A 17,077-nucleotide genomic window follows, 5' to 3' on the forward strand; every position below is an offset into this window, starting at 1 on the left:
TCATGTGATAACAGCTTGCTTTCTCTTTTTTTGGTTCTCTGGAATCATAGCAAACACTTTCACATTTCCTTTACCATCCATAATGTTGCTCTAGAATGGAGAGCTAGACAAGTCCTGGTCGATCGGAGATCTAGATGAGGAGATTGGAATCGGAATCTCAGCTCTGCCATACTGAGGGACTTTCAGCAAGTTGGTGAACATCTTTGGGTTTTAGTTCGGTCTTCTGTAAGATAAAGGGCTGAACTAAATTCCATTTTGGATTCAAAGGTTCTGCACTTCGACCCTGGGGCCTTTGCATCTGCTATTTCTGAGTCCGGACCACTCCCCATTTCCCCCCTCTTTTTCCCCACCTCCCTTGCTGTAGCTAGTTTATTCCTCAGTCTCAGCTTAAATGTCATTTCTTCAGAAAGCCTTCCCTGGTTCTCCCTCCTTCCAATCTAGATTAATTTCCCTCTGTTACTACCTCTTATTATGGCTTTACTTCCTCAATTTGTAATTTTACGTATATGCATCTACATTTATGGGGGTGGGTGAGTGTGTGTTTAGTATCTCTGTCTCCTCAGTAGACAAGCTCTCTGGGGGGACGCCTATAACTATTTCATTTATTAATTTATATTCAGATGCTTCCACAGTGCATGGCACAATGTAGACATATAGTGAATGAATGAATAAAAGATTCTGCAAAATCTGGTAAAAACTGATTTCCAAAGTCTTTGGTTTCTGGTCCCTTTATACTTTAGAGTTTTCAGTCTGTATGTCATAAATGTTTCTATTTATGATCTTTTGGGAAGGAATAATTAGTAATATAATTACCAATATATTTAATATATTGGGTAACCAATTTTTAAAATACATTTTGCTTTATTTTGCCAGAATAATATCTTTACAATGGGGTACATATTATTCTATGTTTCTAGCATGAGAAAAATAGATCAGAATGAGGCATACTTAAAAAAAAATCTTTTATATATCATCCAGGAGTAGGAACTCCTTTTAAAATAAGCAAGAAATGTCAAAGTCTTATAATCTGTTACTTTTATGTATTTGCTGTAATGTTTTTTTCCCCTAGATGATGCAAAATTGAGGGGTCTTGCTGCCCCTAGTAACCTTTCTATGAATCAGACTCTCGAAGGCCATAGTGGTGAGTCATGTAATTTTTAAAATCATATTCAAATAGTTTTTAGGCATTTAGAAACCATCTACTTGGGATGCCTGGTTGGCTCAGTTGGTTAAGCAGCTGCCTTCGGCTCAGGTCTTGATCCCAGCGTCCTGGGATCCAGTCCCACATCGGGTTCCTTGCTCGGCGGGGAGCCTGCTTCTCCCTCTGTCTCTGCCTGCCTCTCTCCCTGTGCTCGCTCTCGCTCCCTCTCTCTCTCTGACAAATAAATAAAATCTTAAAAAAAAAAAAAGAAACCATCTACTTAATGCAGAAGTGTTATCATTTTTAATAATGGTAATATTTAAAGTAATCATTTCTATTGAGCCATAATTAATTAATTGACCCTAGAGTCCTTCAACAACTTTTACATGATTAAGCAAGATCTTCAGTAAATCTAAAACAGAGTCGGTGTTACTTTATATATTAAAAAATACTGTTATTTGTCTATGGATAGAATATAATCCTTTTTTAGAATCTGACCGCGTGGTTTCCGCATTAAAGTAGACTAAAGAGACATGACAACTGAATGTACTCTATGATCCTAGATTGGATCTAGGAATGAGAAGAAGTACCTATAAAGGACATTATTTGGACAGTTGATAAAATTTGAATGTGGACTACGGTTAGATAAATAATATTGTATCAATGTTAAATTCACTAATTTATTATGTGGTTATGAAAGAGAATGTCTTCTTAGGAAATAAACATAAAGTATTTAGGGATTAAAAAGAAAACAAAGCAAAAAAACCCTCAGTTGTTCGTATAACCGAGAGGTTTAAGATACGCTCAAAAGTGTGTTGCTGGGGGGTGGGGGAACGGGGTAACAGGGTGATGGGTACTAAGGAGGACGTGTGTTGTGATGCGCACTACGCAACTGACGAATCATTGAGCACTACATCAAAACCTAATGATGTACTATACAGTGGCTAACTGATCAAAACCTAATGATGTACTATACAGTGGCTAACTGATCAAAACCCAATGATGTACTATACAGTGGCTAACTGATCAAAACCTAATGATGTACTATACAGTGGCTAACTGAACATAAAAAAAAGAGTGCGGAATGCCTGGGTGGCTGGTTAAGCGGCTGCCTTCGGCTCAGGTCATGATCCCAGCGTCCCAGTATCGATTCCTACATCGGGCTCCTTGCTCGGCGGGGAGCCTGCTTCTCCCTCTGTCTCTCCCTGCCTCTCTCTCTGCCTGTGCTCGCTGGCTCTCTCTCTCTCTCTGACAAATAAATAAAATCTTTTTTTTTTTTTTTTTTTAAAGAGTGCATTACAAATAGAATGGAAAACAAGAGGGGGAAAAGAGAAATTAGGGCATATACCAACTACAAATAACCCCTTATCCCCCTAAAAAAAATCCAATGTCCCTTGGGCATTAGTATCCTTGGGAGTCAGTCCACTTGGGTAAATCTTACTTACATTTGTTTCTGTCATCAGATAAATGGCAGCTCTTGCATCTGACCGTAATAGGTGCCTTTGCTGGCCTAAGATAGGAACAAACATGAAAATTAGTATCACACGTTGTGGGAAATGAGTGACAATAGCGACTATATCCTATGAATATTTTTGAGTGATTTATTAAAGAGTGGCTAGTTGCGTAGGAACCATGTTGATTTGAATGTGCTGTTGGTGTTTATTATAAAAATATAAATTTGAAGTTATAGCCTTTTTTAAGTTTCTAAATTGTTTTATAAATTTTTTTAGGTTCCGTTCAAGTTGTAACATGGAACGAACAGTATCAGAAGTTGACAACCAGTGATCAAAATGGGCTTATCATTGTTTGGATGTTATATAAAGGTATGCTAGGAGAGCTTATGGAACCTTCCACAGTTTGGAGTCTGGGTTACAGTGTTTGCATGGGGAAACAGCATATTTGAAACAGGTTCCTTTTAACCAGCAGCAGGAATTCATCCCGACCGCACAGGGGTGATATTTCTGGATTTATTGCTGCCTACTTTTCCTTCCAACTTTATTTTTTGTTTGAACCGTGAACTTATATGAGGAAAGTGGACTAGGTGACTGTTGGTTATCTCCAAAATGTACTTAGGCCCTTAGTAGGATAGTTTCTGTTTGAGATAATTTTTCCTCCCCCAGGTTTCCAGTAAGAATTATTCTTTGTGTGGTCAGTGACTAGAGTTAGTCCAGTGGGTGAAAACATTTATTAAGAAGTCAGGAGTTATTGAGTCATTTAGCTTCCTTTTCTTTCATGGGTACAGATTTTATCTTAGCTCTTATGGCTAGCTCAGGATTTGTACCTTTTGCCTACAAGAGAGAGCAAAAGAAGGATTAATTTAGGTGCATCACTATTACCAGAAAATAATGTGTAATACATGATCTCTGGGGCCTGTAGCCATCATTTTTAAATGAGAAGTCTACCTTAGTTTTTGTGTGTTGTTTTGAAAATATTCAGGGTATGCCATTTAAAAATTCTTAATTAAAAATATACTGTACATGTATCTATTTATGTTTTTCAAAGTTTATGTATGCCGTGTTTTTGTCTGTGCAGGGAGTAGAACATGAGAGTACAGGAGATTAGGGTAAACTGTCTTTTTCCAAAGTGGGTATTTTCTGGGCCTCAATCCTGACTCTGATAATGCCCTCCTCGACTAATTATTTCAAATTATGGGATAATTTGGTTAGTAATAGGACCAGAACCCCTAATACCAAAATGGGGTAAAAAGTAAAAGCAAAACAAAATAACCTTATGATTTGCCTCACATTCAGTTACATTTTGAGACCTGTCACTCTAGCCCTGTGTGCAAGAATGTTTTTTTATCATTCAGCATTAGTGGTGTGAAATCACTGAAGTGATTTGAACTGTTGAAAATTTTTTTTCAAACAGGCTTAGAGTTTTACCTAATGTATTTAATATGCTTATAATTAGTCATTAGAGAGTTTATGCATGCATATAAAATTATTGTGGTTATTTTGTTTTTTCCTTGGTTATCATCTAAAGTTTCAGGCTTTGATAAAAATCAATTACTTTGGCCTGTCAAAAGTGAATAAAGTTTTATTTTTTTAATGGACAGAAAGGAAGAAAGAAAGAGAAAAGGTGGGCGTTTATTGTGTTTTCTGTAATAATCTTTGAAGCAGTTGTTGGTCAAGGCCTCAGCTAATTTTTTATTTTTTAAAATTTTTTTTGGATTTGAAGGTTTTATAGCTTAACGTCTCAGATTGTAGAAAATTTTGCAGTTATTTATTCCACAGTGTGTTTTATGGAATGTTTTCAACTACGTGCAAGTTTTGACTTGTAATTTTTTAAAAATTTGTGCAAAAAGGCTCTTGGTATGAAGAGATGATCAATAATAGAAATAAATCAGTGGTTCGAAGTATGAGCTGGAACGCCGACGGACAGAAGATCTGCATTGTATATGAAGACGGGGCTGTGATCGTCGGTTCAGTGGATGGTAATGCTTTGTTGTACATAGAACTAAGGTCAAGATTTGGTTGTCTTTAGAGGTTTAATTAATTATTTGTTAGCTTTCTGACAGAAAAATAAACATAAAAAGAGAAAATAGTTGATACACAATTTGATGATGTTCAAGAAACACTTATTTTTTTTTTAAGATTAATTTTTTTAAGTAAACTCTCCACCCAACGTGAGGCTTGACCTTACAACCCTGTGATCAAGAGTCTCAGTCTCTACCAATGGAACCACCTAGGTGCCTCTAAGAAACATTTATTTTTACGTATTCTCAAGTAAAAAATCCATTTTTAAAAAATGTCTTAGAGTAGCATTGAAAAAAGAGTGAATTAATTTTTCAGGATTATTTTAAATATGTCTGCCTAGTTATACTTCATTTTTATACTTGTTAGGGTATTATAAATATGTAGATGTTAGTATGTAGGGATGTAACAGTCTTTGGTTATTTTTTAAAAATTGAACCATTGAATATTATTGATATATAACATTAGTCTTAGATGTACAGCATAATGGTATGGTACTTTTATATGTCGTAAAGTCATCATCTGGTCATTTTTTAAGAGACTTGAGCATGTTATGGTTACTTGTGTTTTGTAGCTTTAAAACCTGTGTTTTTCAAAGTGTAGTTATTTAGATACCTAAATTTAGATAACTGGGGCTTCTGAGAGTCTGTACCTTCACTTTAATGTGGAGCTCTCTAGAGAAAGAATTTATTTGAAAATGATTTTCATTTTTCCATTTTTTTTAAAAGATTTTATTTATTTATTTGACAGAGAGAGATCACAAGTAGGCAGAGAGGCAGGCAGAGAGAGAGTGAGGAGGAAGCAGGCTCCCTGCCGAGCAGAGAGCCCGATGCGGGACTCGATCCCAGAACCCCGAGATCATGACCTGAGCCGAAGGTAGCGGCCCAACCCACCGAGCCACCCAGGCGCCCCATTTGTTTTTTTCTAGTGTAACTTCATTTATTCCACAAATGCTTCTGAGAGCTTACAAAGTCACAGCTATAGTTCTAGGCACTAGGTACTAGGTATGACAAAAGAGATTTCAGATCTAGAGCAGGAGAAATGGATATGTAACTAGGCATTACAGTGCCTTGTGTTAAGTGCTGAGACTGGGAAAATACAGCAACATACAGTACAAGTATCTAACCCAGGCTTGGAGGGCTCAGGGAAGGTCTTTTTGTCACTACCTGTGACTACCTGTCACTGTCCTAGAAGGTGATGTGTGCTGAGGCATTAGGCACCAGGAAGGTTGGTTTGTAGAGTGTCGTAGGCCTCTACATTTGAGAAGGTCCTCCGGGGTGGAACTTAGCCATGTTTAGGATCTTAAAAAAATTTTGAGAGTCAGTATAGTATATTACTAAAAGGAGAAGAGTTGTGTGTGATGAAATTAGAGACATTAGCAGAAGCCAGATTATGCAGATCATAAGCTATGTGAGGAGTTGGGATTTAAATTTAAGGGTACTGGGGAGCCAAAGAAAGATTTTAAGAATGGGAGCAGGGTGATCGCCTTTGTTCTTTGGAAGCATCTCTGTGACTGCAACATGAAGATTGGAGGGAGGGAAGAAAGATAGGGGGCAGGTGTATCAGTTAGAAATTACTATGGTGATTCAGGTGAGAGGTGGTGGTAGATGGTGGCTGAACCAGGGTAGTGACAAAAAGGCTGGAAATAAGTAGACATATGCAGGAGATACTTAGGAGGTAGAATAGGTGGGGCCTTATTATTGATCATTTTGGGGATGAGGGCATGGAAGTGTCTAGAATAACAGCCAGGTTTTTAGCTTTGACAACTGGACAAATGCTGATGCCATTAAAATAAGGGATGTGGGAGGGGTGCCTGGGTGGCTCAGTTGGTTAGGTGTCTGCCGTCTCAGGTCATGATCCCAGGGTCCTGGGATGGAGCCCCATATCAGTCTCCCTTCTCAGCGGGGAGCTTGCTTCTCCTTCTCCCACTCCTCCTGCTTATGCTCTCTCTCTCTGTGTCAAATAAACAAATAAAATCCTAAAAAAAACAAAAACAAAAGGGATGTGGGAGAAATACTGGTTGTGAGGGAACATTTCATTTTCAGACATGTTGATCTTGTCATGCTGTAGGACAACAAGTAAAATTGTCAGACCATAGTTACATGTGTGCATCTGGGCCACAGTCAGACTTTTGGGAATCACCAGCATGTAGATGGTAATTTAAACCATTGGAATAGATGAAAAACCTAGGAGCCACCTGTGGAATAAGAACCTGCAACATAAGTGTTGGAGATAAAGGAGTAAACGAATGCACAGAAACCAAGAAAGAAGGAAGGGGTGGTTAAAGAAAAGCCTGTAGTGGACCTAGCAACAGGCCATTAGGGACCTCCTGAAGGTCATCTCAGTGGACGTATGGGGTGGAAGCCGGGTTGGGTTGGGCTCAGGGTTGAGTGGGAGGTGAGGAAGTGGTGACTGCAGGTGTGAACTCTTTCGAGGGAACTTGGGGTTGAGGGAGATGTTCTTTGTTCTGTTGTTTGTTTTTATTTGAGGTGATAGTTTCGAAGAAGGATAGATCTGAGTATATTTAAATACTTGTACGAAAGGGCCTGGAGAGAAGAGTAAGAGAAAATGTGAATAATCAGTGGAGATAGATCTTTGCAAAGCTAGGAAGGGCTTAGACCAGTAAGTAGGTGGAGGGATTCACCCTAGATGGGTGTCTAGTTAGAGATACATCCCTTACTTTGTTTTTGGGGGCAAAGCAGAAAGGTTGTTGAGGATTCAGTTTTGTCCTGAATGTTTGAAGGTGGAAATGAGGGATTTCTTTTTTGAAAGCTTTTATTTTCTTTCCAGGGTTGAAGATGAATTCATCTGCTAATTGCAAGTAAGGTCCTAGATTAGAGTTTTGAAGAGATGGGGGAAAGTTGGAAACAGCTGCTATTTCAAATATTTAGTAGGGTGTTTGGCACATAATAGGTGCTCAGTAAATATTTATTGACTGCATAAATTGAGCAAATAAATTGAAGTGAAGAATGTGAGTTCTCTTTAGGGAAACAGATTTTTAGGGCAGTTACTGGAGAATCATGACCTTGAACTTATGTTTTATGTTTTATTTTAGGGAATCGCATTTGGGGAAAAGACTTGAAGGGTATACAGTTATGCCATGTAGCATGGTCTGCAGATAGTAAAATCCTACTTTTTGGAATGGCAAATGGAGAAATACACATTTATGATAATCAGGGGAATTTTATAGTAAGTGCATGTATTTTCATATATTCATTAGTTTTGGTTACACCATTTTATGATTATTTTATGTATCATTCATATATGTATATGCATTTATCATGATGGTTTGTGTCATCAAGAAGGTCTTCAATTCAGTATTTTTTTTTGCAATCATTTAGATTTCTTAATTAAAAGAATGGGACACTTCAAGGTAAATTAATGCTTTTCATTTGGAATTCTTGGTAACCGGGAAGGACAAGATTTCAGTGTATTGAAGCTGAGGGGTAATGAGTTAAATGAGGTACAGTTTAATCTTTGTGTCTTCTAATAGCAGAAGCCTGAGTTTACGTGAGATACCAATGATATATATGTATTTTTTTCCAATGATATTTTTGTAGCAAACTACTCGAGGCTGTTTGTAAAAAGAATGGAAGACTTCAACAGTAAGGGACAAAAAATCAGGTCCTGGGAAGCAGGCAAAATAGAAGAGACTCACCTAGCATGATCTCAAGAAAAACTCTGGGTTTGTGGGATTTAGCTGTGTTTGATCTCTGATCTTACTTATGGGGCAGTTTTGTTTGTCCTGAAACTGAGGACATTACATAAATCTATTTATTGGTGGAAGTGATAATAGCCAACTTTTCCATGACGCTTCGCTCTTTTTGAGGTACTTTCATATACCTCTTGTCATTTAGTCTCATAAATTTTCTGTGAATTTTTTTTAATCCTCATTTTGCAAGAGGAAAAACTGAAACTCAGTTGAAGTGGTTTGTCCCAGGGTTGATAAATCAGTAAGCTGCTGGCACTTGAAATCAGATTTTTAAATCCCACTTTCAGTGTTCTTTATACAGTACCCTAAGGTGACGGGTTTTAAAAGATGAACTATTAACCTGATTCTTTTTAGATGAAAATGAAACTGAATTGCTTGGTGAACGTCACTGGAGCGATCAGTATTGCCGGGATTCATTGGTACCACGGCGCGGAAGGCTACGTGGAGCCGGACTGCCCCTGCCTGGCGATTTGTTTTGACAATGGGCGGTGCCAAATCATGAGGCACGAGAATGACCAAAGTATGGAATTCTTTTCTTTCTTTTTTTCTTTCTTTTTTTTTTTTTTAATGTGGAGAACTTAAAAGTATTTTAAAATTGTTCTGAAGATTATACAGTTCTATAGGCTAAGTTTACCACAATTATTTCTAACTTTTAAAATTATTTATTTATTTCTTTAATATTATTTTTTAATTTTTTATTTTTAATTAATTATTTAATATTACTTTAAAAATTATTATCACAGTTGTTCTGAAGATTATACAGTTCTGTAGGCTAAGTTTACCACAATTACACCATTTTTTTTCTTTCTGAGTAGATCCTGTTTTAATCGACACCGGCATGTATGTGGTGAGTATCCAGTGGAACCACATCGGCAGCGTGTTGGCTGTGGCCGGCTCCCAGAAGGTCGTCACTCAGGATAAAGATGTAAACACCGTGCAGTTTTACACTCCATTTGGTGAGGTAGATGTCTTTTTCCTTTCCTGTGTAGTGAGTAAGGCAGGGGAAAAAAGAATGGAGGTTGTGGTGTAAGCTTGCCATATTTTTGAAAAGGGTCTTTTTGAGTAAAAATGATAGAATATCATGCATCTTGTCTTTGAATAATATCCTCACTTGTAAATCTTGGTAGTTAAATGTTATCAAATATACTCTGTCATTTAGAAAATGAGCTGTTTCACCTAAGAAATCGCTGTGCAGTACTTATTTAGAATATTTTTTCTGTGATCTCAATGTGCATCTTTTTTCCTAGCTGGTTTTTCAGTTGTTTTTAATATAATTTCATTGTTTCGGGTTAATATTTTGGATTTTTAATGTGATTTCTAATAGATGTTAAACATACCTATCTGTCTCTTTCTCCTTCAGATTTTTTTTTTTTTTAAGATTTTATTTATTTATTTGAGAGAGAGCATGCAAGTTAGTGGAGTGGCAGAGGGAGAGGGAGAGAATTCCAAGCAGACTCCTTTGAGTACAGAACCTGATGCAGGGCTTGATCCCTGGACCCTTGAGATCATGACCTGAGCCAAAATTACCAGTTAGACACTTAACCAACTGAACCACCCAGGCACCCCTCCCTCCTTCAGACTTCCAGCAGTTTTAATTTGTTGATAAAGAGCCAGCTATTTTAAGAAAATTTATCTTAATAACTAATCTTAAGTGATGCTGCAAAAATAAAAGGATTATTTTCATAAATGCATGTGTTATCCTTCTCAGTAGTAGTAGTACATTTTTTTTTTTTTTTAGATTTTATTTATTTATTTATTTATTTGAGAGAGAATGTGCATGGCAGAAAAGGTGGGGCAAAAGGGGAGTTAGGCACAGGCTGACTCTGTGCTGACTCCAGAGCCCAAAGCAGGGTTCTCTCTCAGGACGATTATACCATGACCTGAGCCAAAACCAGTTGCTTTCCCTACTGAGCCACCCAGGGGCACCTAATGAATTTAATTTTTAAGGAGAATTTTATTGAAGAACTACTAGAAAATATCAAATAGGAGAATTAATATACTGTGAATTCTAAAGAATTTGGAAAGTGAGAACTTACTACTAAGCTTAAGTAACTTTTTACCTGTTTTATTTTCTGTTTCTCGACTCTTATTTAGTTCCTATTGGTTTTTATAAATTCACCACAGACTTCATTAATATGTGTTATTGCTACACAAAAACCTTCCCCAGTTGTTTTAATATTTTAAAATACATTTTAGTAATTTCTGTGAGAGTAAGAAATGGTATCAGCTCATGCTTTTGAATCAATATCTCAAAATATCCAGTAGAATGTGATGTAGAGAATAGATTGTATATTGCCAGCTAATTATATTTCTGGTAGCTGTTAAAACCTAAGAGAAAACAGGAGTATAGTTCTCAAGGTTCCTAACTATTAAAAATCTGAATTCGTTCTTAATTCATGCTCTTTATTGGTTATTTTTGTCAGCCATTGGCTTATTTATCATTATATTATTTTGTCTGCTTATTTTTGTTAGTTCATTCTTTTTTTAAAACAGAAAAACATGGATTCTAAGGCCTATTTGTTTTATCTTGCAAAACAGTGTGTTATGTGTCAAATCAAAACTGTAGGTTGGTTTGGCATGGTTGTAATTAAAAGTATCTAGTATAGTTCCTTAGGATGTATTAGTCACTTAATATATACATATATTTTTGAATGAGTGAATATATAGGGGGCTTTTTTGGATCTATGTTATTAACATAGGAGAAGTAACTTGGAAGGAAGTTATTATCTAAAGATTTAAACTTAAGGAAATCTCAGGGAAGAATTTGCTTTTGATTCTGAAGGCCTGAGTCTTCTGGTTTTTATATTGTGGTCTTAGCCAGGGAAGGGGGTGACAGAGCATGTGATTGGTTGTCAGGCTGGCCTGGCTTTGGTTGTGAATTCCATTTCCACAGTGTTGTCTCACTTGGAGAACTTATTTCACCTCTGAGACTCAGTTTACTTATGTTCTGAAATACAGGTTAACCTCATGGCACTGTTGTAATAATTACAGGAGGTAACGATGAGAAAATGCCTACCCCAGTGCTTAGTGAGTTCTTACTGCAAGTTGGTTTTCTCTCCCTGTGCTGCCATCACCTGGCTGGCCTTACTCTCCTCCCAGTGAGGCTCATCACTACCACCAGTGCTGCTGGGAGAGCCTGCTCGCTCCTTTTGGTTTCATGCAGGCAGCAGGACAGATAGAGTGGACCCTCCTAGGTTAAAACATTTTTACCCCCATCGGTTTCCCTGGCAAAATGGAGTTTAATACATTAAACCCTACTTCAGAGCATATCTGCTTAAGAACAAGGGATACCAGTGTGATTTATTAAAATTCTTGGGTCTGTCAAAAAAGCATAGATTTACAATATTTTCTTTTCATGGCCACATTAAAATGTCTTTGTATTAATTTATTCATTTGTTAATTTAGCCATAAAAGTGGGCTATTATTTTAAATTAAAAACTGTGAGTTGGTTTGATATCATAATTAAAAGTATCTAGCATATCTTTACATATGAAGATATTAATTTGAATGCATGATACATTTATTTACTTAATAGATATTTATTGTGTACCTGTTTGTCAAGCAGTCCATTAAGGGATAGGGACATAAATGTGAATATGAGGTATGAATATAAGTTAGTGCTCTCTGGTAGCTCGCTTTCTGACTTTTCTGGACCTGTAGAAGGAAGGAGAAGGCAGGAAACAATATTAAAGTTGCATTTTTGAGGATGGAAACCATGTTCCAGGAGGACAAGGGCGAGTAAGGCTGGGAGGGCGTGGGGAGAGGAAAGGCAGATTTCAGACAGAAGGGATATTATCCAGGTCAAAGGTTTGGAGGGACAGTAGCTCTGTCATGAGGGAGAACACAGGAATCGTGGCTAAATAGTGAGGTACTGAGCCAAAGAGTATAGTTTTGAGCCAGATGAGAAGAGCATTGTATACTCTGCTAAAGAATGTGATGGTGGGAAGCTATTGATTTTAAAAATTATTAAACATTTGTTTTGAAGCAGGATAAGATATGATTGGATTTGTGTTCCAGAAAGGTAATTTTGACAATAGAATGACTATTGAATTTGGGATGGTAGAGGCTGGGAATGAGAAAAGAGATAAAAGGTGAAGATTGCAGTTAGACCATTACCATAGTTCCTTCAGGAAAGGAGGAAGATGGGAGCGAAAGCAATAGGAATTGGTGACCGATTGGCTTTGGAGCAGGAAAGAGAAAGAGGCCAGACTTAAAGCCTGCATTTACTGCCACAGGGGCGCCCGGGTGTCTGTCTGCCTTAAGTTCAGGTCATGATCCCAGGGTCCTGGGGTTGAGCCCCTATCGGGGTCCTGCTCAGTGGCAGCCTGCTTCTCCCTCTCCCACTCCCCCTTCCTGAATTCCCTCTTTTGCTGTCTCTCTCTCTCTGTGTCATAAATAAATAAAATCTTAAAAAAAAAAGATTGCATTTACTACCACAATAATTCATTCATTCTGAGGGCACAATTTTTTAAAAAAGATTTTCTTTTAAAGTAATCTCTACACCCAACATGGGGCTCGAACCCACAGCCACCCACTGAACCAGCCAGGTGACCCCAAGAAGCAAAACTTTTTACAACTCCAGAATCGGAATGTATCTTATAATCAAAGGTATCCTATTTTAATTAGCAATGTGTTTTATTCTTTCCTGAGTTGTACATTAATATGCATATTTAGGTTCTAGCATCTTAGACTTGATGAAATTTAATACTGAATTCTTTCGCTTTTGTTTGTAAATTTCTCCTATCATAAGTATGCTTTTCATTATAAAAATTCAAGGAAAATGATTTTAAAGTGAGTAGTAACCTTTCACAAAATAATTTTTATAACACCTTTAATTCCTATGAAGTAATTGGTGGTAATTTATATTTTATTTAATTGTGATACTTTAGATTAAACATAATTATTGTTTCAGCATTTAGGCACTTTGAAAGTTCCTGGAAAGCAGATGACTGCACTATCTTGGGAAGGAGGAGGACTGAAAATTGCACTAGCTGTTGATTCGTTTATATATTTTGCAAACATTCGACCTGATTATAAGGTGAGTATTGTGAGCAGTTGTTAAAAAAAAGAGCTTTCTTAGTAAAGAATTTTGTTACAGCTCTAAGTATAATGTATGTTTCTTGCATGTGTTTGCAGCTACTTTATTTTAGACACCAGAGGAAAGGAGACGTTTTTAGTGTAAAGACTTTAGAACCTGAAAACTTTCCTAGAATACTATACATAATTAATATAATACTCCTGATATTCAGGGTCTCAGCAGGAAACAGATGGCACACTCAAAGGAATAATTGAAGAGAGATTGATGGAGGGTTTATTACAGACGTTCGGGCATGGCTGATGGCTTCAGTAAGGGATGACAATGCAGGCATCCGGGCGTTAGCAACAGTGGGCAAGATAAGAAAGTATTGTTTCTGGAACCCACTAGAGCTGTGGCTATGCAAGAGGAATTATCCTGCAGGAGCACAGCCTCTGCCGGCTGGCTGGGTAGAAACACTTTTGGGGAGGAAATACTTCAGTCCATCTCTCTACCTTCTATTGGCTGGATCCAACTGGAAACTGGAAGGCAACGTAGCCTGAGTGTTGCAGTTCATAGAAATCAGTCTCCAGGGAACAGCAGGATAGAGAAGATCAGAGAGAGGGAATGGATCAGGAGGGGGAAAATGAGAATAAATAGCATAATTCTAATCAATATTTTAAAAAAATATTTTACTTATTTATTTATTTCTGAGACCGAGAGAAACAGGGAGGTGGGCGAGGGAGAAGCAGGCTCCCCACTGCGCAGGGAGCCGGATGTGGGGCTCTCAATCCCAGGACCCGGGCATCCTGACCTGAGCCGAAGGCAGATGCTTAATGGACTGAGCCACCCCGGTGCCCCAATACTAATCAATATCTTATATTTAACACTTGACCCCAAACAAATTTGGAAGTATGAGGTTAATCAATCTGGTAAACTACTAAGAATATTTGTTATGGAAAACCTGCTTCATTTTTAAAAGGCAAACCACCCTGGAGAACTGTCTGATTTTAGGACAAGGGGAGGGGATTTTTCCCTTCCCTTTAGGGAGGGGAAAAATCCAGGATGAACCTGGAGTCTCTGATAGTGCCAGAGAGTAAGGACGTGCTCAAAACGGCAGGATGGGGCATATCAAAGAGACCAAGAGCCAACCTGGAAGAGCTCCCAACGGCCAAAACCGGAACACCCTGAGCAACAAAATAAATTATGTAACTTTGGATTGTAACCAAATTATAAAACCAAATTATAAAATAAATGTCCATGAGCAAGAGCTGATCTAAAATAAATTATTTAAATAAATAGAGGAGACAGAAGTATTTGAATTACTTAGATACTACCCCCTCCAGTCCCCTGCTTCCTTAACTTGAACATGAGTTGCATTTAATGACTCACTCCCGAAGAGCAGGCTATGGAAAGGGGAAAAAAGAAAGTCACTTAGGAGGGACCTAGCGGACACCACCTTGTCTAGGCGATCAAGGCTAGCATTATCAAGCGATGTTACATGGATCTCATGTACCCCCGATGTGGCAGATGAGAAGAGCTCTTCGCTTCTATGATGATCTTGCTTAGAACTGAAAATTCCACTCTAAACAGGAGAAAAACATCAGACAAACCCGAACTGAAGGACATTCTGCAGAATACCTGACCAGTACTCCTTAAAACCGTCTAGGTCATTAAAAAGAAGGAAAGACTGAGAAAGCATCACAGCCCAGGGGAGTCTAAGGAGATCTGACACTACATATACTGCATCCCAAATAGGACTCTGGGACAGAAAAAGGACATTAAGAAAAAAACTAATGAATTTCCAATAAAGTGTGAAGTTTAGTTAATAGGACTGGATCAGTGTTGGTTTCTTAGTTGCAACAAATGTACCACAGTAGTGTAAGATGTTAACAATAGGGAAAGGAGTATAGGGAACTCTGTATTATCCTTGTAACTTCAAAAAAGTTTTTTTTAGACTGAGAGCATGCGCAAGTAGCGGGGGGCACATAAGGAGAGGGAGAGAGAGAATCTTAAGCACGCTCTACACTCAGTGCAGAGCCTGACCCGGGGTTTGATCTCATAACCCTGAGATCATGACCTGAGCTGAAATCCAGAGACAGACACTTAACCAACTGAGCCACGCAGGAGCCCCTTATCCTTATCCTTGTAACTTCTGTATAGATCTAAAATTATTTTAAAGTAAAAAGTTTATTTGAAAAAATAATCATGGTATAAAAAGTAAGTATGCCTTAGTTTTGACTAGTAAACACAGTCATAATAATATCAATTCTGAATGCTGATTTATTAAAAATTAGGTATGAATATATTGGGAGAGTTAGCCAAGAGAAAGAAGTTCCATTATGTTCTGTAAGTTCCACCATCAAACGTGTATGATATGGAGATAAATAACAAAACAGTCAAGGTTCAGAGTTGTAAATGACTACCCCTGGGAGGAAATTAGTCGGCGGGGTCTGCATTTTATTTTTGTTTTAAATTAACTACATAGAATTATTTGACTTTAAACTATGTGCACATGTTACTCTGGTGAAAACAAATGTAGAAAGTGTGGATGGGGAAAAAAAAAAAGCAAAGCATCTGTTTTTGAATTTTGTCTTGGGGACCCAGAATTTAAACTTTTGATTGAGATCATTCTTCCCTGTTGTCCCCCATGCAGCTGTTAATGACTATTGAAAAATCGGAAATTTTCGCCACTGAAGCTTAAATCTTACAAATGAAAATAAGGAAAGTTAAAATAAATTTATTTTTGTAGTGCATTCTTTGTTTGATAGCTATATTACTCTTAGATCATTGTTGTTGTTGTTGTTATTTTACTGAGAAAAGGTATTAAGGTGAATGTTCAGTCCTTCTATCTTCTATTCCTGAAGAAGATATTTGGTCAGCATCAAAAAACCACGTACTTACAATATATAATACGATTTTTCTTTAACAGTGTTAAATGTCCTTTTTCTCTTTCTCTCCCTCTCTTCTTCCCTCCTGTTCTTTGTTCCTTCCTTTCTTCCTAGTGGGGTTATTGCTCAAACACTGTCGTTTATGCTTATACCAGACCTGATCGTCCAGAGTATTGTGTTATCTTTTGGGATACGAAAAACAATGAGAAATATGTTAAATATGTGAAGAGTCTCATTTCGATTACTACTTGTGGAGATTTCTGCATTTTGGCTACAAAAGCTGATGAAAACCATCCTCAGGTGGGTGTTCGTTTCTACGTTAAAGCTAAGATAGGTTGACCTCTACTTTTTCCAGCATAGCCTCTGTACTGGTAGGTACAGCAGAGTGTTGGGTCTACTGGCCGTGTCTGTCTAGACCTCTGTTTTGGAAAATTATGTGGCTCCATTGGTTCTCTGTCCCATGTTTTTTTCCCCCTCCAGTCAGCAAATCCATTAGCATTTCATATCGACCACTTCAGTACGGAAGCTTTTTTCTTTTAAGATATATTTCAAGTGCCATAATCCTTTTCCAAGTTAAAATTCCACAAGAAAAAATGAATATCCAGATGTCTAGTATAAATGCTCAAGAAATTATGTAATGATGGCCATTATAACATTTTGGGTAGCTTTGACATTGAGAAATATACTTTTATTTGGAATTATAGTGCTTTCAAAATCAATGTCTCAGTGTAAAATAAATAATGTAAATAATGCCTTTTTAAAAAGTATGCTAACAATTCAGATATTTGCAGAAGCATATAAATTTTTTTAAAAAGGGTTACCATTGTCTCTGGCTGGGTTATAAAT

At 37.4% G+C, this 17,077-nt stretch overlaps 1 protein-coding gene across 3 annotated transcripts in view; it reads left to right on the forward strand.

The window, feature by feature from the left end:
* WDR35 (WD repeat domain 35) overlaps positions 1-17,077 on the forward strand; it is a 64,017-nt gene that overhangs the window by 1,500 nt on the left and 45,440 nt on the right. For all 3 annotated transcript variants that reach the window (XM_004745859.3, XM_045073814.1, XM_004745860.3), the window contains exons 3-10: positions 1,070-1,141; positions 2,872-2,964; positions 4,446-4,574; positions 7,670-7,803; positions 8,681-8,846; positions 9,142-9,287; positions 13,239-13,364; positions 16,346-16,531. In XM_004745859.3, the coding sequence (XP_004745916.1) occupies positions 1,070-1,141; positions 2,872-2,964; positions 4,446-4,574; positions 7,670-7,803; positions 8,681-8,846; positions 9,142-9,287; positions 13,239-13,364; positions 16,346-16,531 (1,052 nt within the window). The remainder of the gene's footprint in view (positions 1-1,069; positions 1,142-2,871; positions 2,965-4,445; positions 4,575-7,669; positions 7,804-8,680; positions 8,847-9,141; positions 9,288-13,238; positions 13,365-16,345; positions 16,532-17,077) is intronic.

Source organism: Mustela putorius, unplaced genomic scaffold (genome assembly GCF_011764305.1).
Source record: "Mustela putorius furo isolate JIRA1106 unplaced genomic scaffold, ASM1176430v1.1 tig00537284_pilon_pilon_pilon, whole genome shotgun sequence".
Classification (NCBI taxonomy): Eukaryota; Metazoa; Chordata; class Mammalia; order Carnivora; family Mustelidae; genus Mustela; species Mustela putorius.